This window comes from Ovis aries, chromosome 1 (assembly GCF_016772045.2).
Source record: "Ovis aries strain OAR_USU_Benz2616 breed Rambouillet chromosome 1, ARS-UI_Ramb_v3.0, whole genome shotgun sequence".
Lineage (NCBI taxonomy): Eukaryota > Metazoa > Chordata > Mammalia > Artiodactyla > Bovidae > Ovis > Ovis aries.
In genome coordinates this window covers 122692040-122717824 of record NC_056054.1, presented here as the reverse complement: position 1 = coordinate 122717824, position 25785 = coordinate 122692040, and the positions used below count along the sequence as shown (strand labels likewise).

The 25785-nt window shown below is 43.9% G+C and overlaps 1 protein-coding gene across 4 annotated transcripts in view; it reads right to left on the bottom strand.

Annotated features, from left to right (window-relative positions):
• TMEM50B (transmembrane protein 50B) overlaps positions 1-22996 on the bottom strand; it is a 42511-nt gene extending 19515 nt beyond the window's left edge. For 2 of the 4 annotated variants that reach the window (XM_015092367.4, XM_042229523.2), the window contains exons 1-2: positions 22860-22996; positions 1916-2055 (exon numbers count right to left, since the gene is read on the bottom strand). In XM_015092367.4, coding sequence (XP_014947853.1) covers positions 1916-2014 — 99 coding nt within the window. In that variant the 5' untranslated portion in view covers positions 2015-2055; positions 22860-22996. Of the gene's footprint in view, positions 1-1915; positions 2056-22250; positions 22765-22859 lie in introns of those variants that run through there. The other 2 variants (XM_012186225.5, XM_004002762.6) reach the window with 2 other exon arrangements.
• Positions 22997-25785: the final 2789 nt, after the last annotated feature.

The window sequence follows — 25785 nt, the reverse complement described above, 5'->3', positions numbered from 1 at the left end:
GGCAGGCTACAGTCCATGGGTTCCCAAAGAGTTGGACACGACTGAGCAACTTCACTTTCACTTTCATTGCGGCATGTGGGATCTTAGTTCCCTGAGGAGGGATCCAGCTCATGCCCCCTGCAGTGGAATCCTGGAGTCTTAACCACTGGCCCATCAGAGAAGTCCATGATTTAATTTTTTTTGAAGCTCAAAGATCAAGTACAGAGGGAGAGAAGGGACTCTTTATACCATTCTATTTTTGTCTGTATGTTTGATATTTTTAGTAAAAAGCATTAAAAAAAAAAAAAAAAAAGGACTTCCCTGGTAATCTAGCAGTTAAGAATCTGCCTGCTGATGCAAGGTCCACGGGTTCAATCCCTGGCCCGTGAGGATCCCACATGCAGAGGGGCAACTAAGCCCATGCAGCACAGCTACTGAGCCCGGGCCCTGGAGCCCCCAAGCAGCAACTACAGAAGCCCATGCGCCCTACAGCCTATGCTCCTCCAGGAGAGGCGGCACTGCAATGAGAAGCACGGGCGCTGCAACCAGAGCAGACCTGCACACAGCAACGAAAGCCCAGCACGGCCCAAGATAAAGAAATAAACAGTAAAACAAAAAGGCAGGAAAAAAAGCTACTGCCTACAAAAACTGTACTATCTTGGTTATTCACAGTGCAAAGGAATCAAGATAAATTTCAAGGGGGATGGAGAAGGAAATGGCAACCCACTCCAGTACTCTTGCCTGGAAAATCCCATGGACCAAGGAGCCTGGTAGGCTACAGTCCATGGGGTTGCAAAGAGTCAAACACGACTGAGCGACTTCACTTTCACTTTATCATTTAATTAGAGGCTGGACTATATGGCTTATAATAACCCCTTCAATTCTTAGATTTTGTGAATCCAGGAGGAACAGTAGAGACGTCGTTATATCTTAATAAAAAAAATTCCAATCACCCCATTAGCAGTCTGCCTGCCCCCCCAACCCCAAAAAATCCAACTTGACTAAATCATTTACAAGACGACTCAGGTTAACCCCTGTAATTTAATGTAATATGAATAATTCATGCTGCTGTAGACTATAAAAGATAGAGAATAAACAATGACAAGATACATAGCTTTGATTGAGATGTCACAACTATAGGATAATAAACTGTATGGTAAATATAAATTATTTTTAAACATTTAATTATTATAAACATATATCTTCCTTCAAATACACATGCATTTATTCATGGTAGGCTTGAAAAATTCTGTTACTTCAATTTACCAAAATTATTAACACAGATGACATGGTAGTATTAAAAGAAATTATATAAACTAATTTAAAGTTCAAATTGGTTGGTATAATTTTTTTACAAGAATCAACTGGGTTGGATGTTTTTACACTACTCTGACCATAAAGCATATATTCCTTTTCTGTTGTGTTCAAGTTTTGTATTTGGTGGAAACATTTATTATACTAGTGGGAATTAAAAAAGAATTTATTTATTTGGCTGTGCTGGGTCTTAGTTGCCACATGCAGGATCTCTTAGTTTTGGCATGTGGCATCCAGTTCCTTCACCAAGGATTGAACCTGGGCCCCCTTCATCTAGGGCATGGACTCTTAGCTGACCAACAGAGAAGTTATGCTAGTGGGAATTTTTGTCTTGAATTTGTGTTAAGCTCCATTATTTTCTAAGAGGAAGGCAAAAATAGCTCTAATTGTAAAGGCAGTCGCTGGTAAATTGTGGAAAAATTTTCAATTAAGAGGGGTCAGTGCAACTTGATAGAATTAGGGTGTATACATTTCCAAGTAATTCATTTGATTTGATTTGACAAGTAATAAGAATTGTCAATAAAGCTTACAAAAATCAGTTAGGCTAATTGAAAAAAAAAAAAAAAAATTTCGAGGGGGAAAGGTGAGGCATGAATGTCGCCAACCACGCCTTTCCACTTACCAATATACCTGCAACCACAGAGGCCACCGCATTTCTTCTCTCACTCCAGTCAATGCACTCACATTCCGGCCAACGGAAATTGTCTAGGAAGCCCGCCATTTTCACCACTTAAGCATGTATTTTTCATTAAATACTATATTCTAAAAAAAAAAGAAAAAAAATCCATGTAAGGAAATATTTTTAAAAAGTGAAATATTCTACTACTTCCTTAAAGCTTTAAAGACCAACTTACTTCAGGTCTTTATCTCCTATAGGTAAGAAGAAAAATTCAGTACTACACTACATCTATTCAGAAAAATTCAGTACTACATCTATTGAGATGTACCTAAGACTGCTAGGACACAAGAGGGCGCTTACTAACAGTATCTGTTAAATGAGCAAAGTCTCTGACACTTCTCCAGTTGAGAAGTGGATCTATGTACCTTCCTTTGAATTGAGGCCAACAATAAAGGTGGGTTGAGGGCTTCCCTGGTAGCTCAACTGGTAAAGAATCCACCTGCAATGCAGGAGACCCTGGTTCGATTCCTGGGTCGGGAAGATCCCCTGGAGAAGGAATAGGCTACCCACTCCAGTATTCTTGGGCTTCCCCTGTAGCTCATATGGTAAAGAATCTGCCTGCAATGTGAGAGACCTGGGTTCGATCTCAGGGTTGGGAAGATCCCCTGGAGGAGGGCACAGCAACCCACTCTAGTTTTCTTGCCTGGAAAATCCCCATGGGCAGAGAAGCCTGGTGGGCTACAGTCCAGGGGGTTGCAAAGAGTCAGACATGACTGAGCGACTAAGCACAGCACAGCAAAGGTGGGCTGACCAACAAAGTAGAGAAAGTGATGTCATGTAACTTCTTAGACTATATCATACAAGGTAAGGAACACTAAAACCAGAGTCCTGGTTCCTTCATGAAAAATCCAAGACCACAGTACTGTGAGGAGACCACATATAGGTGTTCTGGTCTACAGTTCCAGGCTAGCCCAGCCAACAGCTAGCCTCAAACACTGCAATATAAACTCTCTTAAATACCTGAATAACCCCTCACCGCAACTAGAGAAAGTCCTCACACAGCAACAATGACCCACTGCAGCCAACAATAAATTAATTAAATTAAAATACAATGAACAAAAGCATCTTAAAAAGCATTGAATATCATTAGTTATCAGGGAAATGCAAATTAAAGAAATATCACGTCCACTAGAAGAGCTAAGACTTTTTAAAAAGATTGACTGTTGGTGGTAGAACAATTGGAAATCTTACACATTTCTGGTTGCAATTTCTTACAAAGTTAAAAATAAACCTTCCTATAATCTAGCAATTCCATTTCTAAATATTTACCAAGGGAAGTAAAAACATATGTCCACATACACAAAAAGACTTTTACAAGGAAGTTTAGAGCAGGTTTATTCATATTAGTTCCAAACTGAAACAACCTAAATGCTTAACAGAAGAACAAATGGATAAACAATTTATGATCAATCCACAGAATAGAATATTATTCAGGGACAAAAAAGGATGAATATATATAATCACACAGGAAAAAAAACCTCAGGAACCAGATTTATGTGAAAAAAGGCAGACACAAATGAGTATATACGTATGATGCTATTTAAATGAAGCTTAAGAGGTGAAACTAACCAATGTTCCCAGAAATCAAAACATGATTGCCTATAGGGACTGAGAACTGACTACAAGGGAACTTTTTTTGCAGGGTGCGGGGCGGGGGGAGTGATAGAAATGGCCTGTATCTTGGTTGAGATACTGATTATGCAGGTACATGTATTTATCAAAAGTTACTGAAGTGTACACTTAAGAGCTGTGTATTTTACAGCATGTAAATTTCACCCACAAAAAGTTTTTTTTAAATTTTATCATTTAGATACACTTTAGCCGCACTAAAGACTTACTCTGTATGCATTATGGGTATGTTTCATCAAGATAGTCTACAGACATGTCGATGAAATGTTATCAAAGACTAAATATTAACTAGTTAAAAAGCAAGTTTAGGGGAAGGTCACCATGAATTTAAGACAATGTCTGAAGGTTAAGACAGAAGTCGTACTTCCTATTGTAAAATTCATTTCCTAGGACTTACCCAGTGGTCCAAGGGTTAAGAATCCACCTTTCAATGCAGATGTGGGTTTGATCCCTGGTCGGGGAAGTAAAATCCCACATGCCTCAGAGCAACTAGGTCTGCAGGCCGCAACTACTGAGCCCATTCGTCCCAGAGCCTGTGGAACCACAGCTAGCAAAGGAGCACGCCACAGTGAAAGATCCGGAAAGGTCCCGCATACTGCAACTAAGACCTGACACAGCCAAACAACTAGTTTTCTTAAAATTCATTTCAGAAAACATACAGTCACCCCTCAGTATATACAGGGGGTTTGGTTCTAGGACTCCCTTTGGATATTAAAATCTGTGGACAATGAAGTCCCTTGTATAAAATGGCATCAGTTCAGTTCAGTTCAGTTCAGTTCAGTAGCTCAGTTCCTATCCAACTCTTTGCAACCGCCTGAACTGCAGCACGCCAGGCTTCCCTGTCCATCACCAACTCCCGGACTTTACCCAAATTCATGTCCATTGAGTCAGTGATGCCATCCAACCATCTCATCCTCTGTTGTCCCTTTCTCCTCCTGCCTTCGATCTTTCCCAGCATCAGGGTCTTTTCAAATGAGTCAGCTCTTCGCATCAGGTGGCCAAAGTATTGGAGTTTCAGCTTCAACATCAGTCCTTCCAATGAACACCCAGGACTGATCATCTCCCTTAGGATGGACTGGCTGGATCTCCTTGCAGTCCAAGGGACTCTCAGAGTCTTCTCCAACACCACAATTCAAAAGCATCAATTCTTCGGCGCTCAGCTTTCTTCATAGTCCACTCTCACACCCATACATGACCACTGGAAAAATGATAGCTATGACTAGATGGACCTTTGTTGGCAAAGTAATGTCTCTGCTTTTTAATATGCTGTCTAGGTTGGTCATAACTTTCCTTCCAAGGAGCAAGCATCTTTTAATTTCATGGCTGCAGTCACCATATGCAGTGATCTTGGAGCCCAAGAAAATAAAATCTCTATTTCCATTGTTTCCCCATCTATTTGCCATGAAGTGATGGGACCAGATGCCATGACCTTTATTTTCTGAATGTTGAGTTTTAAGCCAACTTTTTCACTCTCTGCTTTCACTTTCATCAAGAGGCTCTTTAGTTCTTCTTCGCTTTCTGCCCTAAGGGAGGCATCATCTGCATATCTGAGGTTATTGATATTTTTCCTGGAAATGTTGATTCCAGCTTTTGCTTTATCCAGCCCAGCATATCACATGATGTACTCTATAGAAGTTAAACAAACAGGGTAACAATATACAGCCTTGATGTACTGCTTTCCCAATTTGGAACCAGTCTGTTGTTCATCTCCAGTTCTAAGTGTTGCTTCCTGACCTGCATACAGGTTTCTAAGGAGGCAGGTCAGGTGGTCTGGTATTCCCTTCTCTTTCAGAATTTTCCAGTTTGTTGTGATCCCCACAGTCAAAGGCTTTGGCGTGAATGCAGACATTTAAAAAGTATTTCTGAGGGACTTCCCCGGTGGCCCAGGGGTTAAGACCCGATGCTTCCAATGCAGGGGGTGCAGGTGTGATCTCTAGCTGGGGAGCTGATATCCCACATGCCATGTGAAAAGAACTTGTTTTATATTTATTTCTGAGAAACACTGAATGGCATGAGTAAATGGTAATGACTAAGTGAAAAAAGTAGGTTATTAAAACTATTGCATTATTTCCTTTTTAGAAAAAAGAATCAGCAGTATAAATAAACACATACGTGTGTAAAAATGCTAGAAGGACAAACACCAGTACTTCCATAAAATCATTATACATATGGATGATAATAAGATGGTGTGTTTTTTAGTCTATTTTCAAAGTCTGCTGCACTGAGCATGAATTACATTTTTTTAATGCAAAGTGACTTTTAACATTAACACAGTAATTAAAACTATGAATTGTTGATTCTTCTTGCCTGTTGAAAAACGTTTTATATGATGTACTATGTCTATAACTATGTTTAATAAACAAACTTTTTTGAGGTCAAGGAAATTACTGGTATGTTCTCCCATAAAACTGACCCTGGTAGCAATTTTTAAAAAACAAGATTATTAAACTGAACTAATGGAAGTTTCCTAATACATTCAGTTCAGTTCAGTTCGGTTCAGCCGCTCAATCATGTCCGACTCTTTGTGACCCCATGAATCGCAGCACTCCAGGCCTCCCTGTCCAACACCAACTCCCGGAGTTCACTCAGACTCATGTCCATCGACTCGGTGATGCCATTCAGTTTTAGCATCAGTCTTTCCAATGAACACCCAGGACTGATCTCCTTTAGGATGGACTGGTTGGATCTCCTTGCAGTCCAAGGGACTCTCAAGAGTCTTCTCCAACACCACAGTTCAAAAGCATCAATTCTTCGGCACTCAGCTTTCTTCACAGTCCAACTCTCACATCCATACATGACCATTGGAAAAACCATAGCCTTGACTAGACATTACAGTCATTATTGCCACTCCTAAAAGAGGTAACTCTTTATAAAGAGAAATGAGTCCTTTTCTTTTTTTTTTTTTTTTTTTTGCCTGTGCCATGCAGCATACAGGATCTTAGTTCCCCAACCAGGGATCAAACCTATGCCCCCTTAAGTGGAAGCTCGGAATTCTAATCACTGAACCACCAGGGAATGCTTTTTTAGAGGGCATTTTAAATGATTCTATTGTGAAAATTTCTAAACAGTTAGTTTAGGAAACCAAAGGACAGCTGCAAAAAGCAAGAGGAGAAAACAACAAACACCTGAATAATATATAAACATGGTCTGAGCAATTTCCATAGACACCCAAGTCCCAAAATTCAAAATTCTTTCCTTTGACCAAACTTTCATACTACCATCTGTTTGTTCATCTTTCTTTGCTAGTGAAGGTAATGGAATTTCAGTTGAACTGTTTTAAATCCTGAAAGATGATGCTGTGAAAGTGCTGCACTCAATATGCCAGCAAATTTGGAAAACTCAGCAGTGGCCACAGGACTGGAAAAGGTCAGTTTTCATTCCAATTCCTAAGAAAGGCAATGCCAAAGAATGCTCAAACTACCGCACAATTGCACTCATCTCACATGATAGTAAAGTAATGCTCAAAATTCTCCAAGCCAGACTTCAAAAAGGCAGAGGAACCAGAGATCAAATTGCCAACATCCGCTGGATCATGGAAAAAGCAAGAGAGTTCCAGAAAAATATCTATTTCTGCTTTCTTGACTATGCCAAAGCCTTTGACTGTGTGGATCACAATAAACTGTGGAAAATTCTGAAAGAGATGGGAACACCATACCACCTGACTTGCCTCTTGAGAAATCTGTATGCAGGTCAGGAAGCAACAGTTAAAAATGGACATGGAACAACAGACTGGTTCCAAACAGGAAAAGGAGTACGTCAAGGCTGTATATTGTCCCCCTGCTTATTTAACTTCTATGCAGAGTACATCATGAGAAACGCTGGGCTGGAAGAAGCACAAGCTGGAATCAAGACTGCCAGGAAAAATATCAATAACCTCAGATATGCAGATGACCCCACCCTTATGGCAGAAAGTCAGGAGCAGCTAAAAAGCCTCTTGATGAAAGTGAGAGAGGAGAGTGAAAAAGTTGGCTTAAAGCTCAACATTCAGAAAACGAACATCATGGCATCCGGTCCCATCACTTCATGGGAAATAGATGGGGAAACAGTGTCAGACTTCATTTTTGGGGGCTCCAAAATCAGTGCAGATGGTGACTGCAGCCATGAAATTAAAAGACGCTTACTCCTTGGAAGAAAAGTTATGACCAACCTAGATAGTACATTCAAAAGCAGAGACGTTACTTTGCCGACTAAGGTCCGTCTAGTCAAGGCTATGGTTTTTCCTGCGGTCATGTATGGATGTGAGAGTTGGACTGTGAAGAAGGCTGAGCGCCGAAGAACTGATGCGTTTGAACTGTGGTGTTGGAGAAGACTCTTGAGAGTCTCTTGGACTGCAAGGAGATCCAACCAGTCCATTCTGAAGGAGATCAGCCCTGGGATTTCTTTGGAAGGAATGATGCTAAAGCTGAAACTCCAGTACTTTGGCCACCTCATGCGAAGAGTTGACTCATTGGAAAAGACTCTGATGCTGGGAGGGATTGGGGGCAGGAGGAGAAGGGGACGACCGAGGATGAGATGGCTGGATGGCATCATGGATTCGATGGACATGAGTCTGAGTGAACTCCGGGAGTTGGTGATGAACAGGGAGGCCTGGCGTGCTGTGATTCACGGGGCCGCAAAGAGTCAGACACGACTGAGCGACTGAACTGAACTGAACTGCACTAGTTGCCAAATGATGTTAGGTGCTGTGTATACAAAAATGATTACCACAATCAACGTAAAGAATTTAGGGGACATTGTCAGAACAATAAATGTGCTATAAATATACATAAACTATGGGCTATAACATAAAAGTGCTACAATAGAAATATAAAAACAGTGTTACAGAAGAGTTGCCAGGAAGAGTTGAGGGAAGTTTGATAAAGGAAAAATAAACTTGGCTGAGTTTTGAAGCAACAATAGGAATGTGATAGATGAAAAAGAAGGAATAAAATATGTGAAATCATGTAGGCACACAAGAAAACAGGGTAGCGTTTACAGTATTTCAAAGAGTGGTGGTGGTGATTAACCTGTTTGGGACAAGATCAAGAAGAATTTTTCAGCCTATGCAAATCTGACCTCTACCCTCTAAGCTAGGGATTAGCCAACTTCTTCTGTAAAGAACCAGACAGTGTACATTTTTGGCTTTGCAGACCAAACGATCTCCGTCAGGACTATTCATCTCTGCTGTTATAACAGCAGAGACACTATGTGGACAAATGAGTATATGCCTGTATTCCAATAATACTTAATTTACAAAGCAGGCAGCAGACCAGACTTCACCCACAGCTCAGTCTGTAGGTCCCTGCTTTGAGAACTAGGGAACTGCCAGAGGCTTGTGAGGAGGGAAGACAAGATCAGTGCTGTGATTTAGAAAGATAATTCTGGGCAGAGGAGTATGGAGAAGGGACTGAAGGAAAATGTTAAAAGCACCTTCTAGATAGAAAGAGAATAACGATATAAGCTGAGGCCAGACGGGTAAGGCTAAAGAAAAGGGTTTTGTTTGAGAAATATTAGCATGGTATTATCCACAAGCAAGGAAGAGCTAAGAATGACTACGTTTGGGTGCTCAATGCCTGGCAAGACACCACTAACCAAAACAGGGAAGGGAGAAAGGGAGAGTTTGAGCATAATGGGCTTGAAATGATGAAGGGCCTGCAGGTGGAGAGGTGCCAAAGACAGATGCACAGATGGAACAGTTGGGTTAAGACAAAAAAAGAGGCTGGAGGTTTGCAGTGATTAAGTGGCAGCTGAAGTCATGGGCGCAGCTAGGGTATCTTGAGGAGGAAACGCAGAAGAGGGCGGAGGACTGACTCTGCTCATCTCCGACTCCCTTCCTTCCTTCCTTCCTTGCATCACTGTGTGCCAGGCATCACAGCGGATAACACACAGTGGAACTTAACCAGCACAAAACTCCTCTAGAACATGTATGGAGTACTTACAGAACATGTCTTACAAGCAAGGTACTGTGGGAAAAACAAAAATGAATAAAACTTGGCACCCATCATCAGGAGGTGAACAAACCGGCAGAGAAATCAACTGAGATGTTTTTTAAATCAAGTTACAATTTGTTAAAAAAAAAAAAACAAACAACAAAACCGATACCCCCCCAACCCCAAATCAGGAAATTTACAAAATTTAAATACTGTTCAAGATAGTAGGTCTACATAATCAGACAGCTGACTCAAAAGAGACAGAAATAAAATCTATGGGAATTCGCTGGTGGTCCAGCAGTTAGGGCTCTGTGCTTTCAAATGCCGAGGGCCCAGGCTCAACCCCTGGCTGGGGAGCTAAAGTCCCACAAGCTTCACGAGGCAGTCAAACGAAACATGTAAGAGCCATACAGAGTAAAATATACATCTTCCCTACCTCTACTACTACTACTGGCTATTAGTTACAGGTGCTTATAGATTACAGACAACTCCACTCCATCCTCAGAGGAACTCTTTGCACAGACTATTCCACTGACTCCTCACAAATACTCTAAGGCAATTACTAAGATTCTCTGGTATTACTAAAAAAAAAGTTTAGAGAAGAACTGGCCCAAGGTCAGTGCTAGCAAGAAGGAAAGCCAGGATTCCACTGAAGCTCACATCTGATTCCAAAACCCGTCTCGCGACCATTACACTGTACCTATGCCAGAGAGATTCACAGCATTTCTCTCATTTCTGGTTTCTTGGGCAGAAAGTTACTATCCTACTGCCTGTGGTGAAGAGAGCAAGAAAAACAAGATGAAGAGAAAGGGCCCCAATTTACAGGAACCCTGTGACCACCCAGAGATAGAAGAAAACTGTCCGATGAAATCCACAAGGACAGTGTGATTACTGCCGCTTCGAATCTTGCCAAGCGAGTCTGGAGAATACGAGCTTTCTTCCTGGGTTGCTACAAACCTGGTTTCTGGGCACTCACAGTATGAATATTTTATAGGCCTTAAGATCCAACAGTATGAATTATTCAGAAAGCTAAAATACTTTTGGAAAAGACATTTAACATACTTAATCTCAGGATGCTTCTTTGCCTTCTCACCTATAAATCATCTATTAACAGAAATAAAATTTAGGAAGTAGCATCAATTTTGGTAAAAGATTTAAAACTAAAAGCCAAAGTAAAGGACAGGGAGCTTAGGTTTTTAAGGAGACTCTGATCGTGTAGCTATACAATTTGCCCCAGTAATATCCTTAACAACTTTGAATTATTCAAAACATGGATTATTCAAAATGGTGAACCCTTCCCTATACTGCCTCCCTATGCAGCTGATTCGCATATTTACTTTTCCATACATCCAACTACTTGCCTGACACCCTCTGGCTGTCTCAAAGTCACTTCAAAATCAGCAGGTCCAAACACAAATTCAAATGCATGGTCTCCTCCTCCAAATCTGATCCTATTCCAGGATTCTCTACAATTAATGAATCACCAGTCATTCGATTACATAAGCCAGAAATGCAAGTGTCTTCCTCTTTACTTCTTTCTTACCTCTCACATCCCTCACCTGATTATGCCTCCTTTAACTCTCTCAGGGCTTTCCTGTGGCTCAGCTGGTAAAGAATCCGCCTGTGATGCGGACTGATCCCTGGGTTGAGAAGATCCCCTGGAGAAGGGAAAGGCTACCCACTCCAGTATTCCGGCCTACAGAATTCCATGGACTGTATAGTCCATGGCGTTGCAATGTGTTGGACATGACTGAGCAACTTTCACTTAACTCTCTCAAGGCTAACTTCTCCACGTCTCCCTTCCAGCACCATCACCTGAGTGATGGAGAGAGGTCCCTCTCCCACCTGTCCCATGACAACAGGTTCCCAACTGATCCAGCCTCATCCTCTCATCAATATGTGCCCTCATCAATATGTTCCCCATACCACAGCTAGAGTGTTGTTACTGCTTTTAAAAGGCACAAAGCTGGCATCTCCTTCCTGCTTAAAACCTTTTACCATCTTTCCATTGCTAAAGACAAAGACGCTGTAGCACGGTCCAGCACTTATTTTCCTCAAGCTGCTCTTGAAATATTTTCTCCTCTCTCCCCGAGTGATCCCCGTTTCTCTTGTAGTGCCTTACACTTGATGAATCACCCCATACAAACCACGCCCCCTCCGCGTGATACCTACCTTTCCATCCCCAGCTCACCTGGTTAACTCCTACTCGTGATGCCAGATGTCCCCTTAGTTATGACTTCTCCACTCAAACATCAGCTTTCCTTTCATTCATTCAAGGTTTATTTACGGAGTGCTGGCTACATGCCAGGCCCTGCTGTGGACACTTACAACAATGAGCAGATAAAAAGCACTGGCCATGTGGAGCTTTGGCAGTGGGAAAGAAGGGAGATGGGAACGACACAATAAATGTAATTTAAATAGTAAATTATAGACCATGTTGGAAAATGATAAATGCCCTGAGGGGAACAGGAAAGCAGACTAGGGGCCCTGGGAGTGTGGGCGATGGGCCAGCTGAAAGGCCAAACTGGTGGACGAGCCAGGCCCCCTTGAAGAGATGACACCTGAGGCATGCAGTTAGCCACGTGGGCATCAGCAGAACAACAGCAAGGCGAAGGCCCCAGGGCAGGACTGGCTATTCAAGGAGCAACTTGGAAGCAGGCGAGGTTGCAGTGGAGTCAGTGAGCTCGGAAAGTAGACCAGAGAGGCAACAGGGTAGCCTCACAGGCTACTGTGAGGACTTTCACCTTTACTGATTAAAATTGGGAGCCCTAATGGAGAAGGCGATGGCAGCCCGCTCCAACACTCCTGCCTGGCGAATCCTGTGGACGGAGGAGCCTGGTGCGCTGCAGTCCATGGGGTTGCGAAGAGTCAGACACGACTGAGCGACTTCCCTTTCAGGCACTGGAGAAGGAAATGGCAACCCACTCCAGTGTTCTTGCCTAGAGAATCCCAGGGACAGGGGAGCCTCGTGGGCTGCTGTCTATGGGGTTGCACAGAGTCGGACACGACTGATGCGACTTCGCAGCAGCAAGGGAGTCTGAGAAGTCTGCCTTACATTTATTTAAAAGCATCCCTTAGGCTGTTGTGGGGAGAACAGACTGCCGGGGGAAGAGTGGAAGGAGCGAAACCAGTTAAAAGGCTGTTGAAATAATCCAAGTGGACGATGATAACGGCTTCCATGCTCTCCTGACTCCACGGCCAGACCTAATTCCCCTAGGATTTCAGTATTAATCTTTTATGTGATCAATACCTACCTCCCTCTGAAGAAAGTAAGCTCCACAAAGGACACCCACGTCCATTTTTGCTCACTGTGGTTCTCCCAGAGCTTAGCACAGTACATGGCATAAAGAAGGCGCTCCAATACTTGCTGAATGACTGAATCTAACTATTCTGTCTTTCAAACTCTGAAATGCAATGCATGTCTCATTATCCTGTCACCAAAAAAAGAAGAGTCAACTTTATATCTAGGTTTATTTAAATTGACAATTTGTAAACACTGATAATAAAAAGTGTTATTTCAGTGAAGGAAATAAAATCTTGCCATGACAATATATTTAAGCATATTATTTCTTAAAACCATCCTCTGTGCTTTCTCAAGTCCATATTCTGCCAGAACTTTCTAAAACTCAGATTGGGGGACTTCCCTGGAAGCCTAGTGGTTAAGACTCCTTGCTTCCACTTGGGCATGGGTTTGCTCCCTCGCTGGGGAATTAAGATCCAATAAGCTACGTGGCACAGTCAAGAAAAAAAAAAAGTAGTTTAAAAACAAATTCAGGTGGGATCATGCCTTTTATTCTAACAGTCTCCCCCTAATATAGCTTCCTTATCTCCTACTAGCCTGAGGCACTCTTCACTCCAGTCACAGAGACATAAAAGGGAGAAGACAGCCAATACTTACCAAACACCTACTGTTAGGCAAACTGTTAAATATTTTCAATATATTCACTTACACATTTCTGTATCTATTTCTATATATCTATGTCCTTGGAATGGATCTTCATCTCCTTGTCTACAGACAAACTCCCAATTCAACTTTTAGGACACATGCCAGGGGCCAGTGTGAGGAACTCCGCCCATGGCAAGGGTCATGAGGAAGGAGGCTTGGCATACACAAAGGCGTGATCAAGCCTCAGGGAACCCCCTGTTCCCGAGCATCTAACCCCGAAACCAGAGTCTGTTTTATGCTCTCACCTACGCCTCTGACTTTACGGGGAGCTCTCCCCCATAACCATTTCTCTAGGAGAAGGAATAAACGTGAAGCTCCAAGGCAATAAAAATTCTTGGACGTGACAAGAGTGTTTCAGCTTATGGACTCCTCTGAAGGTTATCTAGCCCACCTGTATAGGTTCGTCCAGCCACATGTGATTGTTTCCAGCCTCCCAATCTGAGAGGCATAGATATTTTAGACTTACTAAAGGCAAATTCTTTTGGGGAGTTGGAAATTATTAGTATAGTGGGTTGGTTAGGAATTATATTGGTGAAGGGTTTTTCATTTGTTGTGTCAATTGCTGCTAATTCCCTGCTCTGGGTGGGACAAGGATGTCTCAGGTCAAACCTCTCTGCTGACAGACTAGCTTGTGTGACAGGATTATCCATACTGCTGCCACTACACACATTGTTTACTACCTCTCAACCATAAACAGCACAGAGAGTTTTGGAGTATTTTGAGAGTCTTAATTAGCATAGGGCTTTTTCTTCTTGTTGAGTCAATGATTGCCGCCAGGCAGCCATATCCTTAGGCACCTGGGAATATATTAATCAATGTATTTGGAATATAGAAAAGGAAATAAGGTAGTTTTTGATGTTAGCAATACTAGGCTTTTTGAGTTAATGAATTTTCTCTTTTGTAATAGATCACTGTACTTTATTATAAATCACTGTGTCCTTGCTATGTAAAAATGTAACTTTATCACTATCTTAAGACTAAATAGATCTTAAGGGGAACACTGGTGAAAGGATTTTCATTTGTTGGGCTGATGTTTGCTGCGAAATCTCCATATTCCCTGCCCTTATAATGAATATAACTAGCATATAGGAGAAATAAGCATTAATCTTTAAGCATATAGGAGAAACAAGTATTAACCTTTAAGATTAATCATGTTAACCTTGGGTTAAATAAATTCCTTTCTTGATTGTAACTCACTACACCCTCATCCTATAGGAATGTAACTTTATTTGGAGGGTGGTGCCTGGTTTAAGGAAAAAACACCCTTGGAAAAAATAAGTTTTTTGGTTATCAGAAAGAAAAGATCATAAAATGTCAGCAGGTCTCACTCATGGCCAGAAGATGATGTAATATCCCTAAGACCTTTTTTTATACATTTATGTGAAGCACCTGATTTTGATAAAGGTCAGGACTGCTGACCCCCGCGTGACTCTGTATTCATCCCTATGTGTAACAAAAGGTATATAAGCAAACCCAAAACTAAAGAAATCGGATCAGTTTCCGGAAAGACTGATACCCCCATGTCGCTTCTTTCTTGCTCCCGTTTTTCTGGCTGAATTCCCATCTGGAGCATGGATGCTATTCCACGTAATCCAAGTTATTCAGCCTCCTTTTCTCCACTAATCTTCCTATTACACTATCCGTTTCTAATCTCTCTCTGTATCTGTAATTAAATATGTATTTTTCCAAAGACGCCGAAGCCGTCCTCCCACCTTGGAATAACCCTGGATCCACCGGGGCTGGACCCCGGCAAACACACATCAGCCAAGTTCGGAAATAACTGGACCAGATGACATCAAGGGTCCCTTCCATTTCGAAGATTCTGAGAACCATCATCTTTCCAGTCATGAAGCAGTTTTCAAAAGCAATACAAACCAGAAGGTTCAAAAGATTTCACCATTAAACTCATCTATGACAAAATATACAATTAACCAACCAAGTGAAATGTGTAAGCCATTACTGGTCCTCGTTTCAAAAAAAAAAAAACTTTTAAGGCAGTCTGGGCCAGCGAGGGAAATCAGAATACAGGTCAGAGAACATTACAGAATTGTGGTTATGTAAAGAGAATGACCTTGTTAGGAGATGCTTGCTTACTATTTGGGGGTGAGATATCAGTGTCAGCAACATATGAGCAAATGGTTCAGCAAAGAAAAAGAAAAAAATGAGGCCAATATGGCAAAATGTTAAATCTATTGTTCAATTTTTCTGTATGTTTAAAAATTTTTTATAATAAAAAGCTGGAAAAAAATAGAGTGGCAGATTATCATGAGTTGCTACCTAAATAAGATGACTGCTACACAACCCCAGAGCTGATCTAACCATAGGAAAACATCACTCACTCTCGGAAGCCACCTTTACCCAGGTTTCCCCGCAGGAGCCCTGCCTGGGAATCTTTGCGTCCTCTGGGATTGCTCAGAAAATGCTCTCCTCCCCTGTTCAGGGAAGCTAGCCGCAGGTCACAGCTCTGAACCCAAGTAGGTGAAAGGGAACCCACCTGGCAAACAGTAATGAGCAGGTAAAGACCTGAGTAAGAACGTTCCCAAAGGGCACAAAGGAAGTAGACGCCTAGACACCAATTACCCTCCTCCAGCGACAGCCACCACCCAGGCAGCTGAAAGTACAGTCCACGGAGTGAGCACCAGCCTGGGCCCTCGCCTACATCAGCCTCTTCCCACCTGTGCCTTCCTGGCCAGGCTCGTTTAATTCCATTTTTAATGGAATAGTTGCTATGTGACTGGCACTGTTCAGGCTTTTTTTTTAATTGGAGGATAATCATTTTACCATGTTGTGTTGATTTCTGCTGTAGAGCGAGCAATGGCAATCAGCTGTAAGCATACATACACCCCCTCCTCCTGAAGCTCCCACTCCCCAGCCCACCCTCTGGGTCATCATGCAGCACCAAGCTGAGCTCCCTGCGCTACACAGCGGTTCCCACCAGCTGTCTATCTTAAACATGGTGGCGCATATATGCCAATGCTGCTCTCCGTCCGTTTGCCCCACCCCCTCCTTCCCCTGCTGAGTCCACAATTGTTCAAGCTTTAAATATCCCTAGGCTTTGGTCTTCTGATGTGTAAACTGGGGATATGATAACATGTCCCTCAATAAGTGAGAATTAAGAAGACAGGCAGTGTTCAGAACATGGGCTCACTCGATGCTATCAACCACTACCCACCAAGAGGGTTCGCAAACATCACAAACATAGGACCGCTTTGAAGACAGCCTTCTGTTTATGGTAGTACTGCCATTCAGTTCAGTCGCTCAGTCGTGTCCAAATCTTTGTGACCCCATGAACCGCAGCACACCAGGCCTCCCTGTCCATCACCAACTCCTGGAGTCCACCCACACCCATGTCCATCGAGTCAGTGATGCCATCCAACCATCCCATCCTCTGTCGTCCCCTTCTCCTTCTGCCTTCAATCTTTCCCAGCATCAGGGTCTTTTCAAATGAGTCAGCTCTTCACGTCAGGTGGCCAAAGTATTGGAGTCTCAGCTACCACTTGGTCAAAATCAACTATTACTACCTTTGGGTGAAGGTGTACCTAAGCATCTCATTTTGCTCCCTTCTGAAACGTCACTAAAAACTGCAATCAGTAAAAGGAGTCGTGGACACAATGATGAGAACAGAAGAGGAGACAAGAGCAGTAAAATTCTGAAAGCTGCAAAGCAGATGGACCATGGTCACTGACTGAGCATGCCCAAGAAGGCTGGACGTCCAAGCCAGTAGCAGGGAAAGCTGAGAATCAGCACAGGAAAACAAGTTAGGGCCCTGTCCCTTTTCTCTTCGCTCGGTCTTTCAGTCACGTCCGGCTCTTTTCGATCCTACAGACTGAAGCCCGCCAGGCTCTTCTGTCTGTGGGGATTCTCCAGGCAAGAACGCTGGAGTGGGTTGCCATGCCCTCCATGGACTGGCAGCTGCCTCATCCATATCCAGACAGAAGCCTGAGGTTTTCCCCTATGTCTGGCCTTCTGGACTGAGGGATACCGTGCACAATGGTAGACTCAGGCATCATCCTGAAAACTGGACAGAAGTTTGCCATTCCCCTGTTCTGGTGCAGGAGACTGAAGCCGGATCCCTTCCAGACAGGAGTCTGGAAAGCTACGCAGAGAAGGGAAACTTAAAGTCATTACAACCTCAGAAACAAGAGAACATATTGCATCTTAAAGCAAGAACAGCATGTTATCGTAAGAAACACTCAGAGACTAAAAAATAGCCTTTGAATATTAAAAGTATAACCGTGGGGTTTTCTTAAATCCAAATATAAGGTTTGGGAAGTAAAAGTTAAGAAAATCTAGCCATAAGTAGATGGAAAACAGAAGGTAAGAAAATGAGAAGACCTTTACAAGGCTCACATCCAAAACAGGTTTCAGGAGGAACTACAGAGAAAATATGAGGGAGAAAAATAACAAAATATTCAGGAAAATTTCTCCAGAATAGGAAGAACTGTAGTTTCTGATTTAAAGGGCCCATCAAATACTCAAAATAATGGATGAAAATAGAACCACACTAAGACAGACCATTTTAAATTTCAAATCATTGAAGTAAAGCAGAAAATGTGTGTGTGTGTGTGTGTGTGCTCAGTTATGTCTGACTCTTTGAGATCCCATGGACTGTAGACCTCCAGGCTCCTCTGTCCATGGAGTTTTCCAAGCAAGAGTACTAGGGGGGTTGCCACTTCCTTCTCCAGGGGATCTTCCTGACACAGGGATCGAACCTGCATCTCCTGCATTGCAGGCAGATTCTTCACCCACTGAGCCATCGGGTAAGCCCCCAAATCACTGAAGTCAAAGCAGAAAACAGTCTGCAGAAATTAAAAAACAAACAAAAGGTTCACATACAAAGGATCAGGAATCACAATTCTCCTGGTCAGGAAACTGCTGCTGTCTGAGCGCCGTCAGAGCAAGCGAAAAGCAACAAAAGACAAGACAGGAAAGATCCCCACACAGGAGAGCTGATGAGCCCCTCTGGGCCCCCAGATGCGGACAACCGGCTGGAACGAAGCGGGGTCCCACTGCTCTGCCAGCTTTTTCACTTGAGGACTGAATGCCGTGAACCTGGCCCAGACTCCTTCTAACCCGTCCTCAGCTGGGCTTGGCTGGATCCTGATCATACACTGAGGCAGTTCCTGTTCTCTTTCGGAGTCCTGCAGCCAGCATCAGCAAAGGACACTCACTTCCCTGACAGAAGGTTCTGCTTTGACCTACCCTGGTAACTGCAGGGAGGCCACGGAGAGACGGCCACGCCCTCTGACCGTATCTCTGCTGTCCTTCCAGTGTTCGCTTCACACTAAAGGCTCCCAGGTCCCCTGAGACGGTAGTAAACGTCTCCCAAGACTCACCCAGAACACTGCCCATTGACCCCTTCAGAAAGGGCTCCTGTTGGGAAAAGTCAAGGAAGCTGAAGATGTTCTGTCTCCCTCATTTTTCCTGGAAGCTTTCATCTCAAAGTGACAATAAATCCTGTCCTTTCCTTACATGGTCAGCATTGTGCTCGCAATTAGGAAACAAAATTTTAATCTCAAAGGGAGAAAGCACTAGCATTTTTTTAATAAGCCTGTTTGGACCTCATCTGGGCTCTGGGGGAAATAATTTCCTTATCTCAGTTTATTTAATGAATAATCCACTGTTAATAAAGACACAGTTTATCGTCCTATAAGGTTTGTGCTTAACTGCAAAAATTAATAAGGTATGATCATTATAGCCTTGTAGAAATGATTCATCACAAAGGTATTATGATTTTGTTGCCCTCTGGAACATTAACCAATTATATCTAACTCAGCACTTTTATTGAGACAGTCCTTTCTCTAGGGACTACCTAGATATCTGTTTGTTGCTGCGGCTGCTGCTAAGTCACTTCAGTCGTGTCTGACTCTGTGTGACCCCATAGACAGCAGGCCACCAGGCTCCCCCGTCCCTGGGATTCTCCAGGCAAAAACACTGGAGTGGGTTGCCATTTCCTTCTCCAACGGATGAAAGTCAAAAGTGAAGTGCTCTTAAAAAACCTATTCTTGGCAGCACTCTCAGTAACAGTAAAATAAAACTTTGAAACGTGCTATTTGTATGTAATATGTTTTAACACTATTCACTCAAGACTAAATATACTGTTTAAGACGTGTAAATATTTACATGTGTGTACATATACGTATATGTGTGTATTTATGCATTCGTGTGTAATACTTATTTGATAAAGCAAGAGAAAGATTAACTTCTATCACGATAGAGGCTCCCTCTGGAAGAAAGATGTAAATGTTTCCTTTCTTAATGTGGCTGTAGATACAGTGCTGATCACTGCAACAGTATTTATTCCCCACAACCATCTCCATACCTGAGATACCTTTTACAACAAAAGGTATTTGAAGTTATTTCAAAAGAGAACAAGAATTCCAGTTACTGTTGTATATTCCGGGGGGATTACCACAAGAGGGTATTACACAACACGCATGTTCACATTTTCTCTTCCTGAGGGCCCTCTACTCATTCTTACTAAGCCCATCAAGTGAGTCAATATAACCTTAAAGTCAACACCCCTAAGTGATAACAAGGTTAAAAAATTCACCATTATCTAACCTGGTACTCAACAAATTTTTTGATCCAGTTTCTAAATATTAAGACACACAGATACTAAGAAATGCATTTAAATCAAACAAATTAGCTACTGTCCTTAAATTGAAAGTTCTTCAAATTACAAAAAGATTCCACGTGAAAAGAGCATGAAAATTATACTCTAAAATACAATAGTCCGTTTAAACTATCTGAGACTTCTCCTACAATTTTCAAAGATATTTACATAGTAAATCTTTTAATGGCTAAAACTCAGAAACAACCAAAACATTCACCAATAAGGGGCCAATAAAATATATTAAAGTACTTCTAAACAGTGGCATGCTTCACAGCATTTTTAAAATGAGGTAGGTCCACACTGATATGATTATGTCCTTTTATTAAATAGGTTGCCCAACAGTATCATGGTACTATCCCCTCCTGGGGCTTCCCAGGTAGCACCACTGGCAGAGAACCTGCCGGCCAATGCACAAGATGTAAGAGTTGCAGGTTCAATCCCTGGGTTGGGACGATCCCCTGGAGGAGGGCACAGCAACCCACTCCAGTACTCTTTCCTGGAGAATCCCAGGGACAGAGGAGCCTGGTGGGCTGTGGTCCATTGGCTCACAAAGAGTTGGACAAGACTGAGGTAGTTATGTATGGATGTGAGAGTTGGACTGTGAAGAAGGCTGAGCACCAAAGAATTGATGCTTTTTCACTGTGGTGTTGGAGAAGACTCTTGAGAGTCCCTTGGACTGCAAGGAGAGCCAACCAGTCCATTCTGAAGGAGATCAGCCCTGGGATTTCTTTGGAAGGAATGATGCTGAAACTGAAACTCCAGTACTTTGGCCACCTCATGCGAAGAGTTGACTCATTGGAAAAGACTCTGATGCTGGGAGGGATTGGGGGCAGGAGAGAAGGGGATGACCGAGGATGAGATGGCTGGATGGCATCACTGACTCGATGGACATGAGTTTGAGTGAACTCCGGGAGTTGGTGACGGACAGGGAAGCCTGGCGTGCTGCAATTCATGGGGTCACAAAGAGTCAGACACGACTGAGTGACTGAACTGAACTGAGGTGACTTAACACAGCACATCCCCTCCTAGGGACTGGAATTGAGTGTGCAAAGTAAAGAAACAAGGAGTTCTAACTTATTCTAACCTTTTACTTGATACACTTCTGTGCTGTTTCTTTTTTTGGCACTTGGGATCTTAGTTCTTAGACCAGGAAGAGAATCCCTGCTCCCTGCAGGGGAAGTGCAGAGTTCTAACCACTGGACTGCTAGGAAATTCCCTGGTTTCCATTTTTCACTTGATGTTCTTCTATGCTAAGTGCTAAGTCACTTCAGTCGTGTCCGACTCTGTGCAACTCCATAGACGGCAGCCCACCAGGCTCCCCCATCCCTGGGATTCTCCAGGCAATAACACTGGAGTGGGTTGCCATTTCTTTCTCCAATGCATGAAAGTGAAGAGTGAAAGTTCATCTGTAACATTAAAAACAAAAAGTTCACAACCTGAATGTATTACGGTAATCATTTAAAGGAGTCGATAATGATAAAATAAGATAAATTCTTTACCCTGGAGTCAAGAAGTGAATTCAGAAATGACCAGCCAGTTAAGGCTGCCCTAATCCTAGTGGGCGGAGGAGGATGGAGGTGGGGAAGGCGTGTCTCCGGAAAAGGAACACTGCGCCCTCCCCCTGCTCTCTTTACACCAGCCTTTCCTGCCGCATCGATACTCAAGATAACTTCGGGTTTTCTTTTTAAGGACAAAGAGGCTTGCAACAGTATTATCGGCTTAAAAAAAAAAAGTCTAATGTTTGTTCTACGTTTGAAAACTATGCTTGCAAAAACAGATGACAAGTGTCTGAAGATGATGGAAAAGAAGTGTGACAAGCCTGAGAATCAGAGGCTTGGGAATTGTTAAGCTAAGGGGTGTTATAGCGTGGGTAGGTGAGGAGTTTGAGAGAAGAGGTGGCACACTGCGAAGAGAAATCAAGGTCTTTGAGACGCACAAGGCTGACGACACATTCACTCCAATCGGAGGCTTGAATCCTTGCCCAACACACACACACACACACACACGAGGCTTGAATCGTTCCTGCCCCCCCCCCGCTACCCCCCCCTCCACCCCACACACACACACACAATAGGCTTGAATCCTTCTCCAACGCGCACACAGCGTCAGCAGCGGGGCGGGAGCGAGCACAGTGGCTCTCATCATCAGCGCTTTGGCATTAGAAGGTCACGTACTTACCTTTCAAGTTAAGCACCTTCCCGTGATTAACTCGAGAGTCAATTTATTGCTTAAAAACGAGAACGGCCGTCCCCAGGGCAACTACCTTTGCGACACGAGCTGCTCTGTATCTCAAAGGACACCCAACCCTGTACGATCAATCCTCCAAAGAATGACCATCCTCCTCCATCTCCACGCCATACCTCTGTACAGAGTCGGAAAAGTCCACTCAACACGGACCACATTCCCAGCAAGGAAGGGTTCAGAGCCAACGCGAACAGAGGTGACGAAGCCCCTGAGGGGCCCGTCGCCCTGGGGCCCCGCGCCGCCGCACCTCTCTCCTCTTCCCAGCAGCGCCGCGAAGCCGACAGTTCCGAGATGGAAACCTTTCAGGGCAAACAACCCGACGACGAGAGACCGCGGCGCTCCCCCACCCCAACCCCCGAGCACCGGCCACGGTCACCGGGGCAGGTTGGTGAGGAGGCGGGGCGGCGCCGCCCGGACCCCGATCCGCCCGGCGGCGGCGCCGCGCACCGAGGAGGCCACGGGCGGGCCGAGGGTGCCTCCCTGCGCCTCGGAGGCGGGCGCTGGTCCCCTCGCGCGCCCCCGAAACGGGCCGCCAGCACTCACTCGGCTTCCCCGACGCCTACGCCGACCCCCTGGGCGCACACGCAGAGGCGGAGGCGGCCACGCCGCGGCCGAGCCGGCGTCCTCCGCGCCACCTCAGCCCCGGGAGGGGAGCGGTCCACCGGCGCTAGGTTGAGGGCGCCGGCAGGGCGGGGCGCGGCGCCGTGCGCACCGCGGCAGCCAATCCGCGCGCAGCAAGTGGCCGGCCGGGGCGGGGCGGGGCTCGCGGGCGGGGCTCTGGGGCGGGTCCGGATGCCAGTGGGCGGGGCTAGGGCGCCACCCGCCCGGCTTCGAGTCCTCTGATTCGCGGATGCGTAGACCAGACCCGTCCCGAGGTCTGCTTCTGGGTGACAGCCCCGCTGCGTCTCTGCTCAGGAACTTCAAAGTGTAGCATCAGTGAGATCGCGTGCAGAGGGGATCCCGGGACCCGGGGGCAGGGGCTCTCTTTGCCTATAGGCCCTTCGGCGTTGGCCGCAGGTGTCCAGTGTAGGGCACGTGGTCCTGAAGGAGTCTCTGGAAACTGCGGGCCTGTAGAGATGTCCTTTTCTAATCCCCACCACTCAGAAATGATGCTTTTGAACCGTGGTGTTGAAGAAGATTCTTGAGAGTCCCTTGGACTGCAAGGAGAGCCAACCAGTCCATCCTAAAGAAAATCAACCCTGAATTTTCTTTGGAAGGACTGTTGCTGAAGGTGAAACTCCAATATTTTGGCCGCCTGATGCGAAGAGTCCATTCATTGGAAAAGACCCTGATGCTGGGAAGGATTGAAGGCAGGAGGAGATGGGGACGACAGAGGATGAGATGGTTGGATGGCATCACCGACTCAATGGACATGAGTTTGAGCAAACTCCGGGAGATAGTGAAGGACAGGGAAGTACATGCATGCAGTCCATGGGGTTGCAAAGAGTCAGACATGACTTAGCCACTGAACACCACCACCCACTCAGAAATGGAAACCTAGAAAGGTGAAGTTACTTGTCCGAGGCTACCAAGGAGTACTGTTACCATGGTTACCAAAACAACTGACTAGTCTTCTGATTCTATCCTGATGCTTTAACCGGCCATCCAGATTTTTTTTTCTTACAGTCAGGTCTCTTCCTACTGTCTCCTTTAAAGACTACATCTTGAATTTTCAGTGTACTTTCAACAGACTTTGCAAGCTCTGTGCCTCTAAATTTCCTACAGAATATACAATATGTGCAACCTTAAACTAGTTGAATTGCTGATCTATGAAAGTAGACTTTTAAAAACAAGTTTGTAGGGAATTCCCAGGCAGTCCCGTGGCTAGGGTTTAGTGCTTTCATTGCCAGCCTGAGTTCCACCCCTAGCTGGGGAACCTAAGATCCCACAAATTGTACAGTCTGGGCAAATAATAATAATAATGTTTTTAAGTCTTGCTTCTTTTTTGATTATTGTATTAGGATCAGATTTGGCTGCAAGAAGCAGGGGAAAACAACCGCAAAACAACACTAGCTTAAACAAAAATTGGTATTTCCCTCTCATGTTTAAGAAGTCCAAAGTTAGTCTACAGCTGCTCTGGTACTTCACAGGGACAGATGGAGCCTCCTTATTCCGGCCAAGAAAGTCACCCATGTATTTATTTATGCTATCAAGTACATGGGCATTTGAAAGATACCAGCCTCCATTCCCAATGTCACCTCATGGTCTAAGAGAGCTGCTGGAGCTCTAGCCATTATGCTTACATTCCTACCAGCAGATGAGAGGACAAAGGGACCATATATTCTCTTTAAGAAACTTTCCCAAAGTTTATATATACCATTTCTGCTTTCATCCTGCTGGCAAAAACTTAGTCACCTAGCTACACTAAACTACAGGGGAAGCTGGAACATGCAGTTTCAGTACTGAGGAAAAAGGATGAAGAGATATTGGGGGACAAGTAAAAGCTTCTAGCATGGTCTCAAATCTCATCGCTGTTGAACGTACTAAGTATTTTGAGATTCCCTGAGGGACTTACCTAGTGGTCCATTGGCTAAGACTCTGTGCTTCCAATGCAGGGAGCACAAATTTGATCTCTAGTTGGGGAACTGGATCCCACATGTCACCACTAAAGATCCTCCATGCTGCAACTAAGACCCGGAGCAGCCAAATAAATAAATGTTAAAAAAAAAAAAAAAGATTCCCCGAGATTTTTAAACTTTATTAAAGAGGAATATCTATGAACAAAACACGTATCTATGAAGATGTTACTGTTGACCTACCATTAAGATGCACATGCTTTGAGCTGCCTTCCCAGACATGAGAGGGGACTCACGCTAATGCAGCTTGTTTCTCTAGCATCCTGTAAGCTTTTACTTCACAGAGAGTCAAACACATATAGAGCTTTTATAAATATAGACATTTGAAAGCTACTGGGGTTAAGTTACTAATGTCAGCATTTCAGAGTTGCATTTCAAATGTACTGATTTAAATCTTTAGTAAAGTTGCATGAGTTTGAGCAAACTCCAGGAGATAGTGAAGGACAGGGAAGGCTGGCTTGCTGCAGCGCCTGGGGTCACAGAGTCAGACACCACTGAAGGACTAAAAAACAAAAAGTTGCAAATCAGCTTAAAAAAAATCTCCATACATGCCCTGATCAGGTGGTATTCAATTCTGTAACTACCTAAGCATATGTTTTCTTAAACTCCTATTACCTTCCCAGATTCTGGAGTCTTTGTGACTTCAGAACCATTTTCAAGTTTGGGCTAGGACGAGTTCTAAAAGGCCTACTTCACCTAAACTTAAACAGGTCTAGTCCAGTTGGTTCAAGCCTACTAAGAGAAAGAAGCAATCTAGATTGTTCTTCACACCAGGTCCCATGGGTTCTCGTTTGTTCTTACTTCTTGAGGTTGCTTCATGAATTTACTCTAATGGATGGCGTTCATTTCCCATCTTTCAGGAGTATACACCAAAGAGTACTGCAGGAGCTAGG